Source organism: Ictalurus punctatus, chromosome 3 (assembly GCF_001660625.3).
Source record: "Ictalurus punctatus breed USDA103 chromosome 3, Coco_2.0, whole genome shotgun sequence".
NCBI classification, from domain to species: domain Eukaryota; kingdom Metazoa; phylum Chordata; class Actinopteri; order Siluriformes; family Ictaluridae; genus Ictalurus; species Ictalurus punctatus.
This window is the reverse complement of record NC_030418.2, coordinates 14,777,922-14,799,498: the sequence shown is the minus strand read 5'-3', so window position 1 is coordinate 14,799,498 and position 21,577 is coordinate 14,777,922. Positions and strand designations below refer to the sequence as shown.

Genomic DNA, 21,577 nt, shown 5'->3' with positions numbered 1-21,577 from the left:
TCTTGTATTTACTTACACTTTTTACAGTTGCCATTCATTTGTATGCAAACCCACTCTCCATCTAGTGCCAGCCGAGCAGCAGATCATGCAATCTCAGACTAAATACTCATGTTGCTCTAACTGATCAGAAAATGGCTGTGTGTCTAATTGTGATGCATCGTGATGCACTTTACAGAAGAAAGTAAAACTGAAACATTTATTACCATTAACGATTTCCAAACTCAACCTAGTAGATATGAATACACCTGTTTTTAATCTTTAACTTTTTATTGTGGACTCTCGCATACCATCTGGCCTTTCACAGGTGCTGCTTTATTGGAAGTTTTATTATCTGCTCTCATGGGTGACTGCTGTATTTAAATTTTAACTTCAGCATTTTTTTTTTACACTACTGTGTACTATCTGCTGTACATCTGCATGAACATGATTGCCATGAACAGTCATTTCAGAAAAGAACAGAAAACCAAACTTTACTAGTCTAAAAAGCTATTAAACTCAGTATGTCCAAACCTTTGTGGACACATGACAATCACACCCATATGTAGTTCTTTCCTAAACTGTTGCCACAAAGTTGGAGGCACACAATTGTCTAGAATGTCTTTTTATGCTGAAGTGTTACAATTTCGCTTCACTGGAACTAAGGGGTGGGGCGCACGGTGGCTTAGTGGTTAGCAAGTTCGCCTCACACCTCTAGGTTTGGGGGTTTGATTCCCACTGTGGCCCTGTGTGCACGGAGTTTGCATGTTCTCCCCGTGCTGCGGGGGTTTCCTCCAGGTACTCCAATTTCCTCCCCCAGTCCAAAGACATGCATGGTAGGTTGATTGGCATGTCCAAAGTGTCCGTAGTGTGTGAATGTGTATGTGATTGTGCCCTGCGATGGATTGGCACCCTGTCCAGGGTGTACCCTGCCTTGTGCCCGATGCTCCATGGGATAGGCTCCAGGTTCCCTGTGACCCTGAAAAGGATAAGTGGTATAGAAGATGGATGGCTGGATGATCAGAATTACATTTTTTTTTTATTTAAAACCAAATAAATGAATCTTTTGACATAACACACAACATAACACAGCTGGTTGATTATAGTTCTGGTTCTCTCTCGCCAGTCGTGGCACACATGAGTAACCTCCGGGTGCACGCGCAAATAAATTGTGCTTATGGTATAATAATGCATCATGTGTGCGCATTTTTGCATTGCTTTAACCCCTCTCTGTAATTCTCGCCTTCTCGCACAACAATTGTTCGATTATAAAAGGCTTGCAGCAACTATTGGCCAAATTCCTGCCTCTCAACCATTAACATACTCTCAGCGAACACGTGAAGGTGAAACTCCGGTTTCCTCCCTGAGTCCTGTAGGCTGATTGGCATGTCCAAAGTATCCGTAGTGTATGAATGGGTGTGTGCATGTGTATGTGATGGATTGGCACACTGTCCAGGGTGTACGCCTTGTGCCCGATGCTGGGATAGGCTCCAGGTTCCCCGTGACCCTGAAAAGGATAAGCGGTATAGAAGATGGATGGATGGATGGATGGAACTAAGGGGTCCAAACATGTAAAAGCATGACAGTGCTCCTGTGCACAAAGCGAGATTCAGGAAGACATGTTTTGTCAAGGTTTGAGTGGAAGAACTCAAGTGATCTGCACAGAGCCCTTATCCCCACTAAATCTGGAATCAGATGTTCAACAAACACATGGTCAGGTGTCTATAACCATTTGGTCATATAGTGTATTTGAACATTTTTGTATGTTTTCATAAATTCTTTAGTAAAAATATTAGAAAGTAGCACGGTGGCGTGAGGGCAGCATTGCTGCCTTACAGCTACAGGGTTGCTGGTTCAATTCTGAGCTTGAGTTTCTGTCTACTTAGTGTTTATGTTCATGTCCTCACCATGTGGTTTTCCTCCCACCTTCCAAAACATGCCAGTAGGTGGACTGACTAAGATAAATTTCCCCTAGGTGTGAATGAGTGTGAGATGGACTGACATCAAATCCATAGTCTATTCCTGCTGCACTTCCAGTGTTCCCAGTATGGCTCCAGATTCACGAGGACTCTGGCCAGGATAAAGCATGTACTGAACATGAGTGAGAGAGTGGGTGAGATATTGGTACATTATCTTGTGAATCTGTGTAATTCGATTTGTCAATGATGCAACAACTTTCTCAAAGGGAGTAATTTGTGGTTATGTCTTTAAAGCGTAGTCAGAATAGCTCAAAGTACACACAGAAGTGCCTCTTCCTGATTATGCATGCATACCAGTAAACTGGAATGACTGTTTAATATATTGCTGCTTATATATTGCTGTTTGAAAGTTGGATAAAAATATATAAGGGCAGCTGGAATCATTCATCTCTTGTCACATCCTAAGACCTCTATCGTTCCACTGTAACAGTGGCACATTCGAAGACATATATTTCACACAGCATTTTGAATGCTAATAGCTAGAATTCAACAACTTCCAATTATGCGGTCACTGATCTTTTGAAAAAGACTGAAATCTGAAGGTGCCTGTGTGAAAAGCTGTGCATCTACAGCAGTAAGAGCAATTTAAGACCTTGGAACACCAGTACACCTTCTTGTTCAAGCAATTATCTAATCAGCTAATCATGTGGCAGCAGTGCAATGCGTATAATCATGCAGGTACGAGCCAGCAGCTTCGAGTAATGTTCACATCAACCATCAGAATGAGGAAAAATGAGATTTCAGTGATTTTGACCATGGCATGAATGTGCCAGACGGGCTAGATTTAGTATTTCTGTAACTGCTGATCTCCTGGGATGTTCACACACAACAGTCTAGAGTTTACTCAGAATGGCGCAATAAAGAAAAAACATCCAGTGAGTGGCAGTTCTGTGGATGGAAATGCCTGGTTAATGAGAGAGGTCATTAAAGAATGGGCAAACTGTTTCAAGCTGACAGAAAGGCTACAGTAACTCGGATAACCACTCTGTACAATCGCGATGAGCAGAAAAGCTTTTCAGAGTGCACAACACATCAAACCTTGAGGTGGATGAGCTACAACAGCAGAAGACCATGTCAGGGTCCACCAAAACTGGACAGGTGAAGACTGGAAAAACATTGCCTGTTCTGATGAATTTCAATTTCTGCTGAAGCATACAAATGATAGGGTCAGAATTTTGCACCAACAGCATGAATCCATGGACCCAAACTCTGTATCTCAACAGTCCAGGCTGGTGGAGGTGGTGTAATGGTTTGGGGAACGTTTTCTTGGCACATTGGGCCCAATAATACCAATCGATCATTGCTTGAATGCCACAGCCTATTTGAGTATTGTATCTGACCATGTGCCACAATTTGCCCATCTTCTAATGGCTACTTCCTGCATAATCATGCACCATGTCACAAAGTGAAAGTCATCTCAAACTGAACATGACAATAAGTTCATTATTATTTAGTGGTCTTCCCAGTCACCGGATCTGATTCCAATACACTTTCAGGATGTGGTAGAACGGGAGATTCCCAGCATGAATATGCACTTGAAAAATCTTCAGAAATTGTGTGATGAGATCATGTCAACATGGACCAGAATCTCAAAGGAGTGTTTTCAACATCTTGTGGAATCCATGCCATGAAGAATTGAGGCTGTTTTGAAAGCAAAGGGAGGCGCTACCCACTATTAGTATAGTGTTTTTAATAAAGTGCTCAGTTATTGTATATTAATATTATTGCATAAGTATATATATGTATTACCTATTACAGCTAATACATTTCCTGTATGTGCCTTGAATTTTAAATGGGATGGTTTTTTCTTTTGCTTCTATATTGACAATAAATAACATATTTCAAAGCACAAATCCTCCTGAATAACCCTGAACTATAGTATTCTCATTGAGAAAAGACTTGTATACCTCCCTAAAATAGCTAAGTCTGGGAGCTTCAGCTAACATAATCCAAGAGCTAACGCACAATATATTTTAATAACAACCTCTACTTCTGCGAAATGGCATTCCTATCTAAATGAACGGCTTTGGAAGTTTAGAAGAAGCCGGAGTGTGTGTGTGTGTGTATAAATCTCTCTGCTGATGGGCTCTGAACAGCCAGCAACAGCTCACTGGGAAACAGCAGATCAATGGGAGCCTCCTCTTTCCCTCCTCCAAACTGAGCTTCTCATTTATCATATCACAGGTGCCTGTGACTCTTATTTATTTATATATCTCTTTGTACTTCTCATGCATCTAGAAACTCAATAAATTGTTAAAGTAATTTGTGCAGGTGTCTCTTTTGTGTGATCAGCTTTAAAGGATAATATTCTTGTTGCACAGTCTACAAAATGGCCTTCATTAGACGTGTAAAGCTTCTCTCCTTCATCATTTTACTTGCGTGAAGCTCACTACTCACATCCTGGAGCACGGAGCAGCGCCCAATGGGCAGATGTGGTTTGCGGGGCAATTAAACTCATGTCCTTAGTACAGGTAAATCGATAATATTTCGAAACCAGCTCCCAGATGTCAACAATGTCGGTGAGTTGTAAAATATAACAAATAAATAAATAAATAAAATAATAATAAAAAAAACATGATGTCATTGACTTCCTGGATAAGACTGGCAACCATTCAGAAAAGAAACTCTTCATAGATTTTCCAGTCCACTGTAAAAACATATATAAAATATTTAAAGGCAGTTTATATTTTTAAAATGTACTTGTCTTGAAAATTATTTCTCTACCTTTATGGATGCATATAAATTTGCTCCTGGTCTAATATTGCCTTGAGTCCACACCTTTATTCAATAAATCCTTCACTTACTGGACTCTGTTACTGGGGCGAGATGCCAATACAAATACACACTCACAAACTCGCAAACACACACACTCACACTCACATGCTCTGTCTATTTAAGTAAGATATCTGTCTCAGTTTCTTGCTTTGGTGATTAGATAACACTGCTGGCTCGATAAAAACAGAATACATCACAGAGTAAAGACGTTTAGAGTGCCAAATTCAATCCCTCCTATCCACTGCAGCGGTTTGTGTTGGGCTCTTAAGCCGCACAGTGAGTGTACAGTGGTGTCTTTAGAGCCAGGGCAGTAATCCGGGTCTTTCACACAGCTCAGTTTGAATCTCAATAGGAATGTAGAAGCAGATTTACTCCCAAATCCCTCTGCAAACACAACGCTAACGCTCGTCTCTGAGTACCAACAGGACTCCCATGTTTGTTCCTTGTGTGTGTGTGTGTGTGTGTGTGTGTGTGTGTGTGTGTGTGTGTGTGTGTGTGTGTGTGTGTGTCCATGTGTTTGCTGTGTGAACAGCTGAGGGTGGTTTTTTTTGTTTGGTCTAGTGACTCACAGTTCTTTATCCCACTTGCTCATTAGACCTAGTGTGAAGTCTGGTTATGCTAAACTAGGCTAGTCAGATTTTGAGGGTCTTTTAATTTTATACAGATATCTATTCTGAGTCAGCAGGAACGATTTTTTCTTTCACACACACACACACACATATACACACATTAAGAAAAGGTGAGGACTACAGGCTAGTTTTATTCACAGTTCATGTCCGAATGAAAATACATTTTTCCTTAGCAATCAAATTAGCAGTGATAACATTGGCTTTAGTCTGCATCTTGAGCTGCTTTCTATACCCAAAATAGGATAACAAAAGCAATGGCACTATAGATGCACCGGCATACTATTTAGCAAAAAAAATGGAATCAGTAACGTAATCCAAGTATCACAATATGAAAGTAATGTAATCTGATTACTTTTGGATTACGTCAAGATCACATATGTAAATAAAGTCAACAGATAAGATATACGATCTATGCTTTTATTTAGAGCTTATTGTTTGGATTTGTTTTAATAAAATAAGTTAATTAATTAATTAATAAAAGTTTCACTCTGCACATGTTTTACATTTTTTCCTACGTGGAATAAAATAAAATATCAGATGCCGCATGTGCATCTAAAAAATGACCTTTTGTGACCATGGGCATTGTTTCGACTCAGGACAGCTGTCATTTGCTGCTACTGTCAAGCAACTGTTTGACGCCAAACACAACAGCGGTTCACCTTCACGTGTTCGCTGAGAGTATGTTAATGGTTGAGAGGCAGGAATTTGGCTAATAGTTGCTGCAGGCCTTTTATAATCGAACAATTTTTGTGCGAGAAGGCGGGAATTACAGAGAGGGGTTAAAGCAATGCAAATATGCGCACACATGATGCATTATTATACCATAAGCACATCATAATGAAAATCAAGCCGAATCCCGGACATTTTCTCAAATTTAGACGCTTTTTTAAGGTCTGAAAAAGAGGACATGTCCGGGAAAAAGAGGACGTATGGTCACCCTAACGAAAGCATTTCAGAGAACAATTTGTGTTAAATTCTACCAAAATTAACTTTGTGCAAATTTATTTGTGCATGCACCAGGAGATTGCTCATATGAACCACGACTGACAAGAGAGAACCAGAACTATAATCAAGCGGCTGTCTATATTGTGTTATGCCAAAAAATTTTAGGCAAGCAAAAGTATAGGAACAGACAAGTCTCAAAGTAAATTTAAGTAAATATCACTTTATATTTGGTTGCATATCCCTTGCTTGCAATTCTATGTGAATTTCTATCTGGTCTTCCAGATATTGCTGCTGATGAGTGGTTTGCATTTTGTGGTATGACCTCTCTCGAAGTCTTCTTCAAATGGTGGATTGTGATACCTTCACCCCTGCCCTGTGGACGTTGTTGGTGATGTCACTGACTGTTGTTTTTTAGTTTGCTTCACAGCTCTGTTATCAGCTCTGGTTGTTTTCCTTGGCCGACCCATCCGGTGTCTGTTGCCCAGTACACCAGTGTTTTTTTTCTTTTTCAGGACATTCCAAATTGTTGTATTGGCTTATGCCAATGTTTATGCAATGCCTCTAATTGATTTTCCCTCTTTTCTCAGCTTCAAAATGGCTTGCTTTCCCCTATAGACAGCTCTCTGATCTTGATGTTGGCTTATCCTTTTTAACAACAAATGCAGTCTTCACAGGTAAAACTGAAGGCGTGTTGAAAACAATCAATTTAGATTGATTGATTGTGACCCAGGACACACCTGGGTAACAAGAAACACCTGTCAGCTACATGTCACTGTGTATTTGGGCTTATTTCAGCTGAGCTGAATATATATACATACATACATACATACATACATACATACATACATACACATGTGTACAAATTTCCCTTTGATTCCTGCCCCTGACACAGTGCTGACAGTCTGTTTCTATTACAGGATTTTCAGGGTGAGTCACAGCAGCTCACACATGTCATAGTATAAAGTATTGATTTTTATCTGACTCAGTATTCTATTCCTCACAAAAAAAAAGTCCTACGCACTGTAGATTTAAAGACATGGATATAAGTACATCGTTTAGCTTTCAAAAAGTAGTAGCAGCCATCTTGAAGTCGGACTGAGCAAACAGATTGATATCAGTGCAGACGTGTGTCAGATTCAGGTTGGAAGTATCTGAAAATTTAGAAGTTATTTGGCTGATTTTAAGCATTTGTTTGTTTTTAAGTGATCCTACACCATTACACTGTTTTATGAGGATGTCTATTTACATGTGGCATTATTGAGCCAGACATACATGTGTGTGTGATCATTTATCAGTCCATACGGGATTTTGCAGAGTTTTTTTCTGTGATTATTGCAGCCAAAAATGCTTGATTTTGCTGCTGCTTGTTTCAAAATTTGTGATGCAAGTTGCTGAGATTTTTGTGCTTTTCTTTGTGGAAAACTACTTGAATTGGCGAAATTGCAATTGCATGTCATTGTTTTGCAAGGTCTTTGTGTTTGTTGGTATATGAGACCTTGTAGCTGTACTCATTTTCGAAGCATGTGAATCGAAGCGGGCTTTGGCTGAATGCACGTTGTGATAATGTCACATGATGCATCTTAGTCCAAATCTGCAGAAAATCTGAGGTCATTTTGAAACATTGCAAGCCCCTGTAAATATTGTAGAGTGTCCTTGATTGTATGTTCATTTCTGCAACCTCAAAATTGCTAAATCCTGAAGGGACTGCTCGTGCACTTCTTTTACTTGTTAGCACTTTGTAGCTCTGGTGCTAAACTTTAAACAAAAAACGCATACTTGAGACACTAAATATGTCTCGGCTAACACTCCTATGCAAAAAAAAAAATGGACCAGGCCGAACATGGCAAAATATTAAGCTTTTAATGGTCTTAACAATAAATCATTAGTCAGAAAATGAGCAAGAATTAAACACATGCACTCCTGAGATGTCATGTGACACCATTTGCTTGTTTACTTTTGCTACAGTGAACTGTTTGGGGGGAAAAACTAGAAACAGGGAAATTCACTTATATGGCCTTCTTGTGCGCAAAGGTAAACTCATGATAATTATTAAAATGTTGGACGTAAAATTCAAACTAACACATGTCAGGTGTACAAAATTAAAATAAAGTAGAAATAAAAATAAAATAATTTATTTTTAAAAAAGCATAAGCGGTATAGCGGATGGATGGAATCAAAAAAATTTTTTTTTAATTATAATAAAATAAAAATAAAAAGCTGTCCGCAAGTTTACCCACTTAAACATATAAAGAAATTAAGTGGAAAAGCTGTCCAATACTAAGTTACTTTATCTATTTGTTTAATTCTTGTTAATTTTCTGACCAATGATTTGTTGTTAAGACCATCAAAGGCTTAATATGTTGCCTTTTGGGGCTTGGCCCATTCCCCCCCAGGAGAATACATTTTGTGCTAGTGGAAAAAATGTCTTTTTTTTGCCCAACCAGGTCATTTAACTTAAAGTCAGTAGACAGCTAAACCCTGGTGTGTAATCTGTCTGCTGACCACTGGCATTATGGGAGTCTGACGCTTCGGAGGCATGTTTTAAACTCTTATCAGCCCAGAATGTGGTGTTAATTCTGGGTGTCTAAGCAGGAGATTAGGGAAAGTCGGAGAAGCGCTTTGGGGTGGTGAGGGAGCTCCAGAGGGCAGGAGGGGGCATGAATTCCATGGATGCCTCCTGGATCAGCGTCCAGCGCTGCTGTGTTTGGATATGGATCAGCAGAAGCTTCTCCACCAGACACTCCACTAGTCCGGAGTCTCGTACTTCTAAAGACGCAGGGAGACGAGATCCTTCTCCTAGCCTGACTTTAACTGGTTTAAACCTAATTCTGGAGTACCAAATCCAGCAGTGGTCAATATGAAGAATTAATAAAGTATCATAATCATAGCACAGCCATTCCATACATTTTTGGTATCATGTCGCTGGGCTAAATCAAAATGGGAAAAAGTAAGCGGAGGTTAGTCCCTTTATTGTTTTCTATCCTCAACAGCCTGCCATACTCACGCATGACTAGTGTTAACTCATAAGCACTCATACGCACACACACACACACATTCACACACAGAGGAAACTGAAGGTCTGAAATGACACTGGCCCCTGTGGTGCAGAGTGGATGATGAGAAATGTGTTGTCAGTGGTGACCTGATGTTTTCCGCCTCTCTCCATAAGGCTTCTCATTAACGTGAAAGAAAGGGAATGAAAAAAAGGTTACAAGTAGAATTTAGCAATGAGCACTTTGGGCTTATGAGAATGGCTCAGTTCTGGGAAATCTTACGTCATTTCTGCTGTCAGAGAGAGGCAGCTACTATCAAGTTCTCTGAACGTCTTCGTTTTACAAAACTACATAACAGTGTTGTTGGTTGACCTTGTATTATCAGAGAGAATTGCAGAACTCTTTGTGTGTTTATCAGTTTAGCAAACATCAAGATGATATTTATGCATGACAGTCTTAACATTATCTGGGCATTTGGCTGATCCCCAGAAGTAAATGGCTTTAAAAAAAAAAAAAATTAAAAAAAGCTTTTTGTTTGGAAAAAAAAGCCAAAAGATCTCTTTGAGTGTGTGTCTGAGTGAATGCATAGACTGATGAATAGAGCTTTATGAGTCAGCTCCTGTAGCTCTTAATCAGGGAAATATACATTCCATTCACTCGGGAAATGGGAGTTCATAGTTTTTTTTAGAAACAGATCTTGATCTTGCAACATCAATATGACTTTGAATGGAGATGAAACGGTATTAAAGTGGATCACAAAAAAATAAAAGAAAAAAAATTTGAGGTCTTAAAACTATGTAAATTTTAAAATAATAATAATAATAATAATCTGTTGGTTTTGTAAGCAGCAGAATTAAAAGCCTCCTGAAATTACAGCCCCAATTCCAAAAAAGTTGGGACAGTATGGAAAATGGTAATAAAAGCAAAGAGGAGTGATTTGTAAATGTATTTTGACTTGTATTTAAACAAAAAATTTATAAAGGCAAGGTATTTGATGTTTTACCTCATCAACTGCATCGCTTTTTGAAGATAAACATTCATTTTGAAATTGATGCATGCAACACGTTCCAAAAAAAGTTGGGATGGGGCAATTTAGCGATGTGACAAGTTGAAATAAGAAGGTGATGTGAAACAGGTGAGGCAATCATCTAATCATAGTATATAAGGAGCCTCCAAAAAAGGCCTAGTCCTTCAAGAGCAAGGATGGGTTGAGGCTCGCCAATCTGCCAACAGATGCATCAGAAAAAAATCCTACACTTTGAAAACAACATTCCCCAAAGACAAATCGGTAGGACTTTGGGCATTTCACCTTCTACAGTGCACAATATAATTAAAAAATTCAAGGAATCCGGTCAAATCTTGGTGCATAAAGGGCAAGGCCAAAAACCAAAAAAGCCAAATGGGGGTGTGTTTGGGGGTATGGGGGTGTGTCACTGCTCATGGCATGGGTAACTTGCACATCTGTGAGGGCATCATTAATGCAGAAAGATATGTACACATTTTAGAGCAACATATGCTGCCATCCAGAGCAAGACAACGCTAAACCACATTCTGCCCGGATTACAAGCGCATGGTTGCGTAAGCAGAGAGTGCGGGTGCTAGCATGGCCTGACCTGTCTCCGATTGAGAATGTGTGGCGCATTATGAAGCACAAAATATGGCAACGACGGCCCTGTACAGTTGCACAGCTGAAGAAATGCATAATGGATGAATGGGGAATATTACGCTTGCTAAACTTAACCAACTGGTGACTTCAGTGTCTTCAGTTCCCAAACGCTTAATAAGTGTTTTTAAAAGAAAAGGTGATGTTACACAGTGGTAAACAGTCCACTGTCCCAACTTTTTTGGAGTGTGTTGCAGTCATCAGATTTGAAATGATTTATTTTTATTTTCAGAAATAAATTACATTCACAAAGTAAAACATCAAATAATGTGTTATTAATGTGTTTTCAATATTGTACAGGGTGAACTGAATTTTCACATGACTCTTTTTGTTTTTTGTTTTTTTGTTTTTTGCATCTTCCATACTGTCTCAACTTAATTAGGAATTAGGGTTGTACTATGATGAAATCTAATTTCTTAGGTTTAGCAGTACAATGAAGTGATTGATGAAATGACTTAAGTAGCTGATTATTAGTGTAATCTTACTAATCTTCTGTTCATTGTCGAGAGTTACAGTTACAGATTGGCTCAAAGCCCCTTCCACAGCCCTTTTCTGCGGGTTATAACATGATCTTGCTCTGGTAATTATTTTGTTCTTGTGTGTAAATGTGTGTGTATGTGTATATATATATATATATATATATATATATATATATATATATATATATATATATATATATATATATATGTGTGTGTGTGTGTGTGTGTGTGTGTGTATATATGTATGTGTGTGTGTGTGTGTGTGTGTGTGTGTGTGTATATATATGTATGCATGTGTGTGTGTGTGTGTGTGTGTGTGTGTGTATATATATATATATGTATGTATGTGTGTGTGTGTTTGTGTGTGTGTGTGTGTGTGTGAGTGTGTGTGTATATATATATAATTTTTTTTTCTTCTTTTTTTTTTTTCAAAGACAGGTAAGATAAATTGGTTAAGTGCAAATACTTCTGTGTACTGATGTGAACTTTTATCCTGTTGGACTAACTAAGAGGAAAAAAATTCAGCCTAGTCTTAAAGATACAGATGGCACCAGACTAATCAGCTGTGAAGCAAATGCCAAGACAAGAAGGAAAAATAAATTGATGGCTTTTTGTTTTGTGAGGAGAGGTTTAACTGCAAGATGTTGATGTTGAGCTTCTCCTTTAATGATAAGTATGGCGAGAAAGAGAGAGAGTGATGTAAAGGAAAACAAATACAGTGTTATCAGCTTCTGAGGTTATCGGGTAAAGTATGCACACAGATAAGAGCTTAACCCCCCACCCCAACAAACACACACACACACACACACACACACACACATATGCATATTACTATGATTATACACATTATACAGACCTATTTACTCTATTTTCTTGTATTATATCCAATATGTGGGTGTTTGTATGGTGATTCACTAAATCTACGCAGTTTGGGCATGTATTTACGGCACTGTTTGCCTGGATTTGAATACAGCTGAACTCAATGGGTCATTATGGATTTGGGATCAGTTCAAACCTTAGATTATGAACCATTCTGAGCTTGTGAAACTTTATCTGGGGTGTGGCGATGACTGAATAAAACCACTGCTTTGATAATCTTTCATGACTCAGTGGGAGAATATCGAGACAGTATGAATCCTAGAAATCAAATAAACCCCCGCCTTGCAGTCTAAGGTATGCTAACTAGGAGTGGCCGGCTTTGGTACCATTAGTATGCTGGTGTAGGGGTTGGAGGGTTGACGGGTCACCAGGTCATTTGGTTGGAGTTAGAATCAGTTTGTTAATCAGGTTTTAAAATGTCTCACTCTGTATTCTGCAGCACTTACAGAAACTCTCACAACACCATCTCAGAAGACGTCACACCTTCTCCAGTAGCCGTTTGTTTAACTTCTGACTCACTTGCAAAATCACTTTCATCATTTTAATCACCACAATCTACTGTAATATCCATCCCTATTAGTAGAGAGTGTTTAACTGGTTTTACCTCCTAATGCTGCTGTAGTGGATGTGAACTGGTGGTTCCACCAGTGTGAGACTGCTGTTAAAATTCCCATCAGCGCCTACACACAGGTGAACAGTCACCACTAACTGCTCTGCGTTAAGCCTGTCAGTGCATGCATGAGTGCACATTGAAGGTACGTTGTTCGAAATCTATGTGTGTTTGATATTTATAAAATGCGTCAGTCAGTGAAGGTGCTGATGTGACTCTGCGTCTGTTTCTCTCTGCCCTCATGTTTGTACACTGATTAGAACACTTGGGAGCCAACAGGCCTTCCATCAGAACAAACACAGATGGACAACTACTGAAGGACACACACATTCTCTTTTCCACACACTCACTCACAGGGGTCGGTGTAATTAGAAAGAAATTCTGCCTCTTTATGGTCTCATAAAGCTCCCAGTGCAAACAAGTTTACAGCTCCAGCAGTAATTGAGTCTTTGTTTAGTGCTTATTCTACAGAATTACAGCTCTCATCAGCACTTAGTACACCGCTAATCAGCCTTCACGAGACAGAAGCGTGACATCTTTATGATCCAGGTACACGGAAATTAAACACACAGTCACACTCAGCAGTACACTTGCACTTAAAGAAACACTTGAATTGGAGGGTGATTTTGCTTCAGGCAAAGTCATTTAAAATAATCATTTTATCTTGGAGCAGCTTGTGCTCATGAAAACCACATGAAGTGCTGGCCAGAACATGTAAGTATATTGTTCCAATTAAAATATTATTTCAAGCACAATCCGTGTAAACACCACAACTGTAGCTTCAAAACATGCTGACTATGCTGACTGTCATGTGTCTGACTACATCTAAAGCTGTGTGTGTGTGTGTGTGTGTGCATGTGTGTGTGCGCAGGCGCATGATTCCTCGGGTATTCGAACTCATTAATGTTTTTGCTTGCTTATGTGATCAAATGAAATAAAATGTTACTAGTTGACAACTATATCCTTTCGCATTTCATTTGTATTATTCTTGAATATTATTTGTTAGCTACTTACACATTGCTGTATCCCATTCTATATTCTCCCTTGTATGTTGTTTTCATTCCAAGTAGCAGTAAAGGTTAATCCTGTGAATTGTCCTAACACCAACAGAGATTCAATCATACTGTATATAAAAGCTATTTGAAAAAGTAGGTTAACCGAGGTGTGTCCACAAAGGAGGTTCAGGATAGGCCTCCAGCGCAGCAGCTACCACCCTTGAAATAACCTTGGCATCTCTAACTCTAACCAGTGTTCCCTTCAGATCACTGAAAAGACCATTATTCTAGACTAATGTTTAAATTCAACCTTATAGCATTACTGGTATATCCACCAAAATCTCTGATTATTAGGGAATTATGGGACAACAATGAAGTCATCAAAGTGGCCATAATCAAGAAACAAATCAGATATTCTGCAGATACACCACGGTCCTATATGCATAGTTAGATTGTGCCAGACCAAAACCTGGACACGTCACTTAAGGTGTGTGGATAGATAGACTTGTCTTTTTTGGCCATTCGACTGTGAAACACTCAGTACCTATTTGCTTCTCATCATAGGCCTATAGAATGAGCTGTGTTCATGCATCTTTTGTACATCTTATATAAATAAAGTTTGTTTTTAATGCTAGTCAACAACACAAGTCGTGCCTTGTTTCTTTCTTTCTTTTTTTATGAGTCTGACTGTGTTTCTCATAGACTGTGTTTAACTGCTTTCCTGCCGCCGTTTTTCACGGTTTCTGAACGTCTGCGTGTGTGTGTGTGTGTGTGTGCGTGTGTGTGGGTGTGTGGCGGTCTCGGCTCATTAGACAGGGGGCGCACGGTGAGGTGAGATCCTGATGGAGTGTTCTGGCTCCGCTGGGCGTGGCCTCGCGTAGCTCCACCCCCCGCGCGGACTCTCTCTCTCTATCTCTCTCTCTCTCTCAGTAGGAGAAGAGCGACAGGCGGCGAGCGCAGCACTCGCAGCGGGGACGCGGTTTGAAATCCGATCCGGGCTAATTTTTTTTTAACCCCCCTCCTCCTCCTCCTTCAGAGTACGGAGCTCCAAACTGTTTAGCGGGAGTTCGTGAGTCCAGCAGTTTCACACAGAGGAGCGCCTGAGCAGAGAGAGGAGCTCACATCAGTCCGACCCGCGCCGCGCACCTCCGCCACATTCCCCGCCGGTTAGTGGGACGAGGTGGACTGTGTACCAACTAACTGAGGCTTTCTTCTCAACTCTAACAGTCAAACCCGGCACAGGCGGAGAGAGGAGCTGAAGTTTATTTGGACTGATCCGTACGGAAGAGTTGAACACGGCTGATCTTTAGTGCATCTTAGCTGGACTCATTGGACTATCCACCTTCTCAAGAACCAGCTGTGCAGTTCATGGTGATTTCTAATTGCTGAGGATTACTGGCAACACGGGAGATTTTCGGGTGCTTATTATTATTATTATTATTATTATTATTATTATTATTATTATTATTATTATTATTATCCTTGATGGTGTAATGTTATTATCATCATCATTACTACTACTTCTACTACTACTACTACTACTATTATTATTATTATTATTATTATTATTATTATCCTTGATGGTGTAATGTTATTATCATCATCATTACTACTACTACTACTATTATTATTATAATTATTATCCTTGATGGTGTAATGTTATCATTATCATCATCATTACTATTATTATTATTATTATTATTATTATTAACAACAATGAGATTTTGTTGTTGTTGTTGCTGATGTTGACAGTTATTGCTTCTTGTTGTGTTCTGGTTTAAATGAAAGAGGCTCCTTGCGTCCCTCAGGTTCTCACCTCAGACAGGTCGGCTGAGTTTTAGCAAAAGCTGCGTTTTGCTGCACAATCCAATCAGAGCCAACTGAAACGAAACATAACCCTGTTTCTGAAAGGATACCCTACTCCCTGATTCCATACAAACGTCCTTAATGCTAGGTTATTAACTCTAAGCAGTGTATTGTATAATTTCATAAGCCGGATCTTTTTTTTTTCCCACTATGCTTTCGGACATGGCTGCAAAATTGTCCCGAACTCTTTAAATAGTGCACTATATGGTGTATAGGATACAGTTTCCGACATGCCAGCAGTGATCACTGTGACAGAGTCACTTCAGCGAGGCAGCAGCTCAGGTTCCGGTGGGTCAGGTGCTGCGCGCGCTCCGAGTCTGCGCACTGCGCTGCGCTGCGCTGTGAGAAGACAGACCCCGCGTACCTGAGCGTCTCTCGAGAGTTCTCCACTCACACACGCTGTCTCATTATATATGTATGTTTCCGTGATGAAACAGCGGAGTTATGAATTTGTATGAGGGAGTCGTTCAAAAGACCGAAAAGCCCACCAAGTCCAGCTTTAACACTGAGAGAGCGCGTTCATGCGCGCGCTGTTCGAGGCTACATGGCAACATATAGTACTAAATAATAGTTCACTCAGTAGTGTGCTGTTTTAAACGTTGGCTCTCTGTCATAGTGGAACCTAATTTAAAAAAATAATAATAATAACAGTATTATTTATTTATTTATTTGCTTGACGGAAGGCAGTCGAGCCTCTGTGTCCATTCGCGAGCATTACTGAGTGGACATCTGAAAGCAATTTTGCGCATTATGTTGCGTTTAACGTGTCGCGGGGTGTTAACGGGGCGCCAGCGGGAATCATTAGCCACCTGCGAATTCACTGCGTTCAACTCCATACAGCCATCACTTAGCCAGTACGAGCCTTTCCCCCTGCTGAATGAAACGGATAAAACGCGGGTTTATTCAATTTCATGCGCAATATAATCAGTGTCGATCCTGTTCTATGAAGATGGTCAAATGGTGGCTAGAGTTTCCTTCATGCAAAGAGCTCCATTAGGAGTGAGGGATGAGATTGTCCTCAGTGCTACTATTACATGACTACATTCGGACCTAGTTCCTCAGACTGAGCCACACACCCTGCTAAAAAATAAATGAACCATCACAGAAATTCGAATGGTTTCCACTACAAATATCATATAAATCGATCTTTAATGGTACCCACTAGAGATAACATAACATGCCAATAAGAGAAGGCAACAAATTACCAGTAGAGACCCTCAGGGACCATTAGAGTTTGCATTAAAATCCAATGCAATTTCCAGTAAAACCATTACAAAATGGTTTCCCTTACAAAGTAGGACGTTTTAAGGATATAGATCCTTAATGGTATCCACTAGACATAACAAGCCACCAATAGAAGGCAACAAATTACCAGTAGAGACCCTCAGGGACCATTACTGTTTCCATTAAATCCTGTACAATTCCCTTTACAGCCATTAAGCCCATTACAAATTCTCTGAAGGTTTCTATTGGGGTTTTGTTTTGTTTTGGGTTTTGTTTTGAGCTGGGCAGTTACTCCATTATCTAGAGTCTGTAATCCAGAGCTCATGTTCATACTGCATACTAGACGTATAAACTGTCGACGTGAACGGGAAATCTGGACCTGTCTCTTGAATCCAAAAAAGATATCTTTATCGACTCTCGTTTACTAACCAGCGACAGCCCTTAAAAGAGCAACTTCAGACTTGGGTCTGACTTAAAATCAATGCGTGTCACTCAGGTTGCTCAGGGAGGAACTCAGACAGTGAACTTTGCAGCACTCTGGACTGATTAAACCCTCTTCTTCCCCTCGCTGTCAGTCTGTTTCATGCTCATCCTGGTTTTAATCAGCCTCTGTTCACATTCTCATTTTTGCAAGGGCAGGGTCCACAGTTGTCTGTCTGCTTGGTGTTCAGTAGCATGTACGCTTACGTGTAATGTTTGAATATGCCTGTAGACACACTTCGAGTGACCTGATGACAGGCATGCTTCCTTGTAAAAGCGAACAGCCGTAGGGCCGCTTCATGAAAGAGTTCTTTGTCATTTGTGCAAATGTGGCTTTTTTCTTCTTCTTCTTCTTCTTCTTCTTCTTCTTCTTCTTCTTCTCTCAAAAAAGTGCAGTCATTCATGGGCACTTTCTCGCTTTGATTTTTTTAAAATGGAGTTCTGTGGAAATGGATTCGAATGTCTGTAATACAGTGCGCAGCACATACGCATGTGTATATACACACACACACACACACAAGCTACGGGAAAGAGTGAGTAGGAGGAGGATTACCTCCACTGTCTCGTGCGCTCACTTTCCTGTCCCTCATTTTGTCTTGCTGCTTAATTTGTGTGTTAAATAGGAGAGCTGGGCCGGTCAGGCAGGACTGGGCTACATAATTATTATAGCTTTTCTTTTTTCCTCTTCTTCTTCCCTTCTTTTTTTTTTTAATGCAGAATGTGACTAGCATGTGACAGGCTTTGGTTTTAAGGCAGTCTTAGAAAAAAAACAACAACAAAAAAAAACATGAAAGCCTCAGCCATCACAGAATATTTAGAGCCCAGACCCATGCAGTTACATTTTTGTATACATATTTTAAATGCTTCAGTTATTACCACTAAATAGTTACAGCTGCATTGATGCACAAACATTTATCTGTGCCAGGCAGCCTAGCATCTCAGTGCAGCTTGCAGGCCTTGCCTGTTTCAGCCTGGTATGAGCATGTTTTTTCATGCATATTTCTCTTTGATTCGGCTCACAGGCCAGTGAGAGTCTCGGCTAGTGAAAATGCAAATATGTTGTAGCCGACACGTGCGTTTATAGGCCAGGCCAATAAGATTTGTATTTCACCGGGACTAGAATCAATTTCTTAGTAAATCCCTTGCACAGATATGACCTGATGTGAAGTCCAGGCATTGCTACACGGTAGATTTGCACTAGTGCTAATCAGTCATGAGGGCCTGCCAGGCCTCGCCACACTTCTCTGTGTTTAGACTGTGCTGCTAAGTTTAAACTACATTAAAGGCAAAGCTAGTACATTACTGTCTCGCACCCTCACTGAGAGGTGGTGTTAGAGACCAGATCCAGCCGTTGGAGCTGTAACCTGCCGCTGCCCTTTTTATTACACACCTCACTAGCAGTACTTTATATGGGCACTTTGTTTCTGCAATGAGGAAAATAGTGGAGTAGTGGTAGGGGCTTTGGGAGTCTTTGGAGCAAACGCCGCTTTGTCAGCCAAGACCCATGATCCCTGTGTTACTGTAAGATACAGGAGACTCCAGGAGCCCATGCCAGAATCTCTCACACACGCACACACATGCACACTCCAGACTGACACGCTCCAGAAATACACAGAGCAGATAGACTCCACAAATACACCCTTCACACACACAGCTCAAGCTGATACAGTATCACTCTACAGCGCTGAAACCACTGCCACTCTGCCAGCCAAAGAAAATATGCTGTTGCTCAACACATGGTTTGTGTGTGTGTGTGTGTGGGTGTGTGTGGGTGTGTGTGGGTGAATAGGTTCCCTCAGGGCTAGACCTCTCCTCAGTATGGACTGACCAATACACGGTCTATACTCCTCAGGAAAAAGAAAAAGAGGAGTGTTTGTGTGTCATTTGAGGTCGTCCTTGAAAAATGCCAGCGTTTAACATTAATATAAACCTTGTGTATTTATCTGTGTGTGTCTGGGTATGTGTGTCTGTGTGTGTGTGTGTGTGTGTGTGTGTGTGTGTGTGTTTGTGTGTGTCTAAGCCAAGGTTGAAAAAATAACAGGAGTTGATGTTTAAGACAACACACAGCTCTATGACATTCAAAGCAGAAGACACAGAAGAGTTGAGCACAGAATCCGTGTGTGTGTGTGTGTGTGTGTGTGTGTGTGTGTGTGTGTGTACACGCCTGTATGCTCTCTTTTTAGACAACTTTACATTCCTTTTATTGTATCTAATGTAAACTTTCTATGTGGCAAGGCACAACCTCACAGACACACACACACACACACACACACACACACACACACACACACACACACACACATATACACAGAGTCTACCCAGTGTGAGGGGAACGTGTGTTTTCTTTAGAGAGATAAGTGTGTTTGTGTTAGCCCAGCAAAAGACATGTTTCAGAGCAGAACAAGGGTGTGCGTGTGAGAGCGAGAGAAAGTGAGCGTTTACAACAAATCCACTAACGTAAACCTGCATCAGACATATAAACCGAAATCATTTCATTTCTATTTATGCAGCACAGGCAATTATCACCTTGTTTTTCTCATCACAGTGCACTAAAGTCATTTCCACATCAGCAAATCCGTAACGTGGATCTCCTCTAATGGCGTGTTCTATGACTGCGAAACAGCTCTTAGTTCAGAATGTTTCAGCGTTTAGAACATTTTCTGAGTTTTCACCTCGCAAATTATGAGAGTGTTGTGTGTGGGGGGGGGGTTTCTATTTTGCTTGCGCATATCTTCGGTGATGAATATTAAATATGATCTTTCTGGTGTTGTGTTTCAGGTGGCAAGTGGACCAGCGACATCTGTGTGAGAGTGCTTGAGTGTGTGTGTGTGTGTGTGTGTGTGTGTGTGTGTGTGGCAGCACTACGTTGACATCATGTGTAGGACTGTGGAAGATGTGTGAGTCTGGTGTCTGTGGCGAGGAGCCTGGGCCACGACGGCTCCTGGCTGGGATGATGGCGCTTTGCCTTCTCCTCTACCTCACCTCCATTGTCCCATCAGTGCACAGCGCTCACCTGCCCTCGGCACAGCCCACAGGTCAGACATCACCCCCCTTCCCCCATACCTCTGTCACTCTTTCACTCTTTGCCTTTTTGGTCCCACATTTCAGATCATTCCAGCAGCACAATACCTTATACTACAGGGTGTCCCAAAAGTCTCCCTACATAGGGGACTGTGTTTGCCAGCACACACATATAGCACACACAGTTTATATATATATATATATATATATATATATATATATATATATATATATATACGACATTTTGCTAAACAGTGTTCATTTCCCCTGTGTATGGAGACTTTTGGGACATCCTGTAGCTCCAAAATGCTGCCAATCTGGAAGCAAGAAGTGCTGACGTTAGGTGCCTGAGGGCCTTTTCTTCAATAACACAACAACTTCAATAGTGTTGGAAAAAAAATTGCAAAGTTATTATTGGCCTAATGAGGTAATAATCAATCAATCAGTGCAAGTGCTAACACACTTAATAAAATAATAAAAGCACTTCAGACACTGAACAGTCTTTGAATGGAGATGGGAAAATATGTTCACAAAGCCAGAACTACGTTTTGTAAAATCCCGCATGGTTATTATTTCCACCCTGTTCATTAAGAAACGTCTAATTAAAGACAACAGTTCGGCTCGTGAGCTGCTGGAAATGTGCTGAAAGGCTCAGGTCTCATCTCAGTGTCAGCGTGATGCGAAAAACATCTGGGATTCTCTCTTTCTAACGAATGGCCAAATGCTATTACTTGATGAGTTAGTTATGATATGATATGATATGACATGATATATGTCTCACATAATCTGTTTTGACCTGATATTTTCCCCCACAAAAGCAGTTACATTGTTATTAACAAGGTGTAAACAGTGGCTAAATGTGTGCTAAGTGATAAAAGTCAAGCTTTTATCACTTAACAAAGTTGTGTGTGTGTGAGTGTGTTAGGGCTGTGCAGTATCGTATCATCCATGATATAATACAATTCCTGCACAATGCAATACAACTACGGGACAATTCCTGACCATGATGAGAATGTGTCATCCCACACATAATGACAATATGGTTGATGTGGCGTGTTTACAC

General features: G+C 40.4%; 1 protein-coding gene across 4 annotated transcripts in view; it reads left to right on the top strand.

Moving 5' to 3' along the window:
* The first annotated feature begins 14,850 nt into the window (after nt 1-14,850).
* fgfr3 (fibroblast growth factor receptor 3) overlaps nt 14,851-21,577 on the top strand; it is a 41,708-nt gene continuing 34,981 nt past the window's right edge. For all 4 annotated transcript variants that reach the window (XM_017464580.3, XM_017464577.3, XM_017464575.3 and 1 more), the window contains exons 1-2: nt 14,851-15,341; nt 20,272-20,528. In XM_017464580.3, the coding sequence (XP_017320069.1) occupies nt 20,387-20,528 (142 nt within the window). In that variant the 5' untranslated portion in view covers nt 14,851-15,341; nt 20,272-20,386. The remainder of the gene's footprint in view (nt 15,342-20,271; nt 20,529-21,577) is intronic.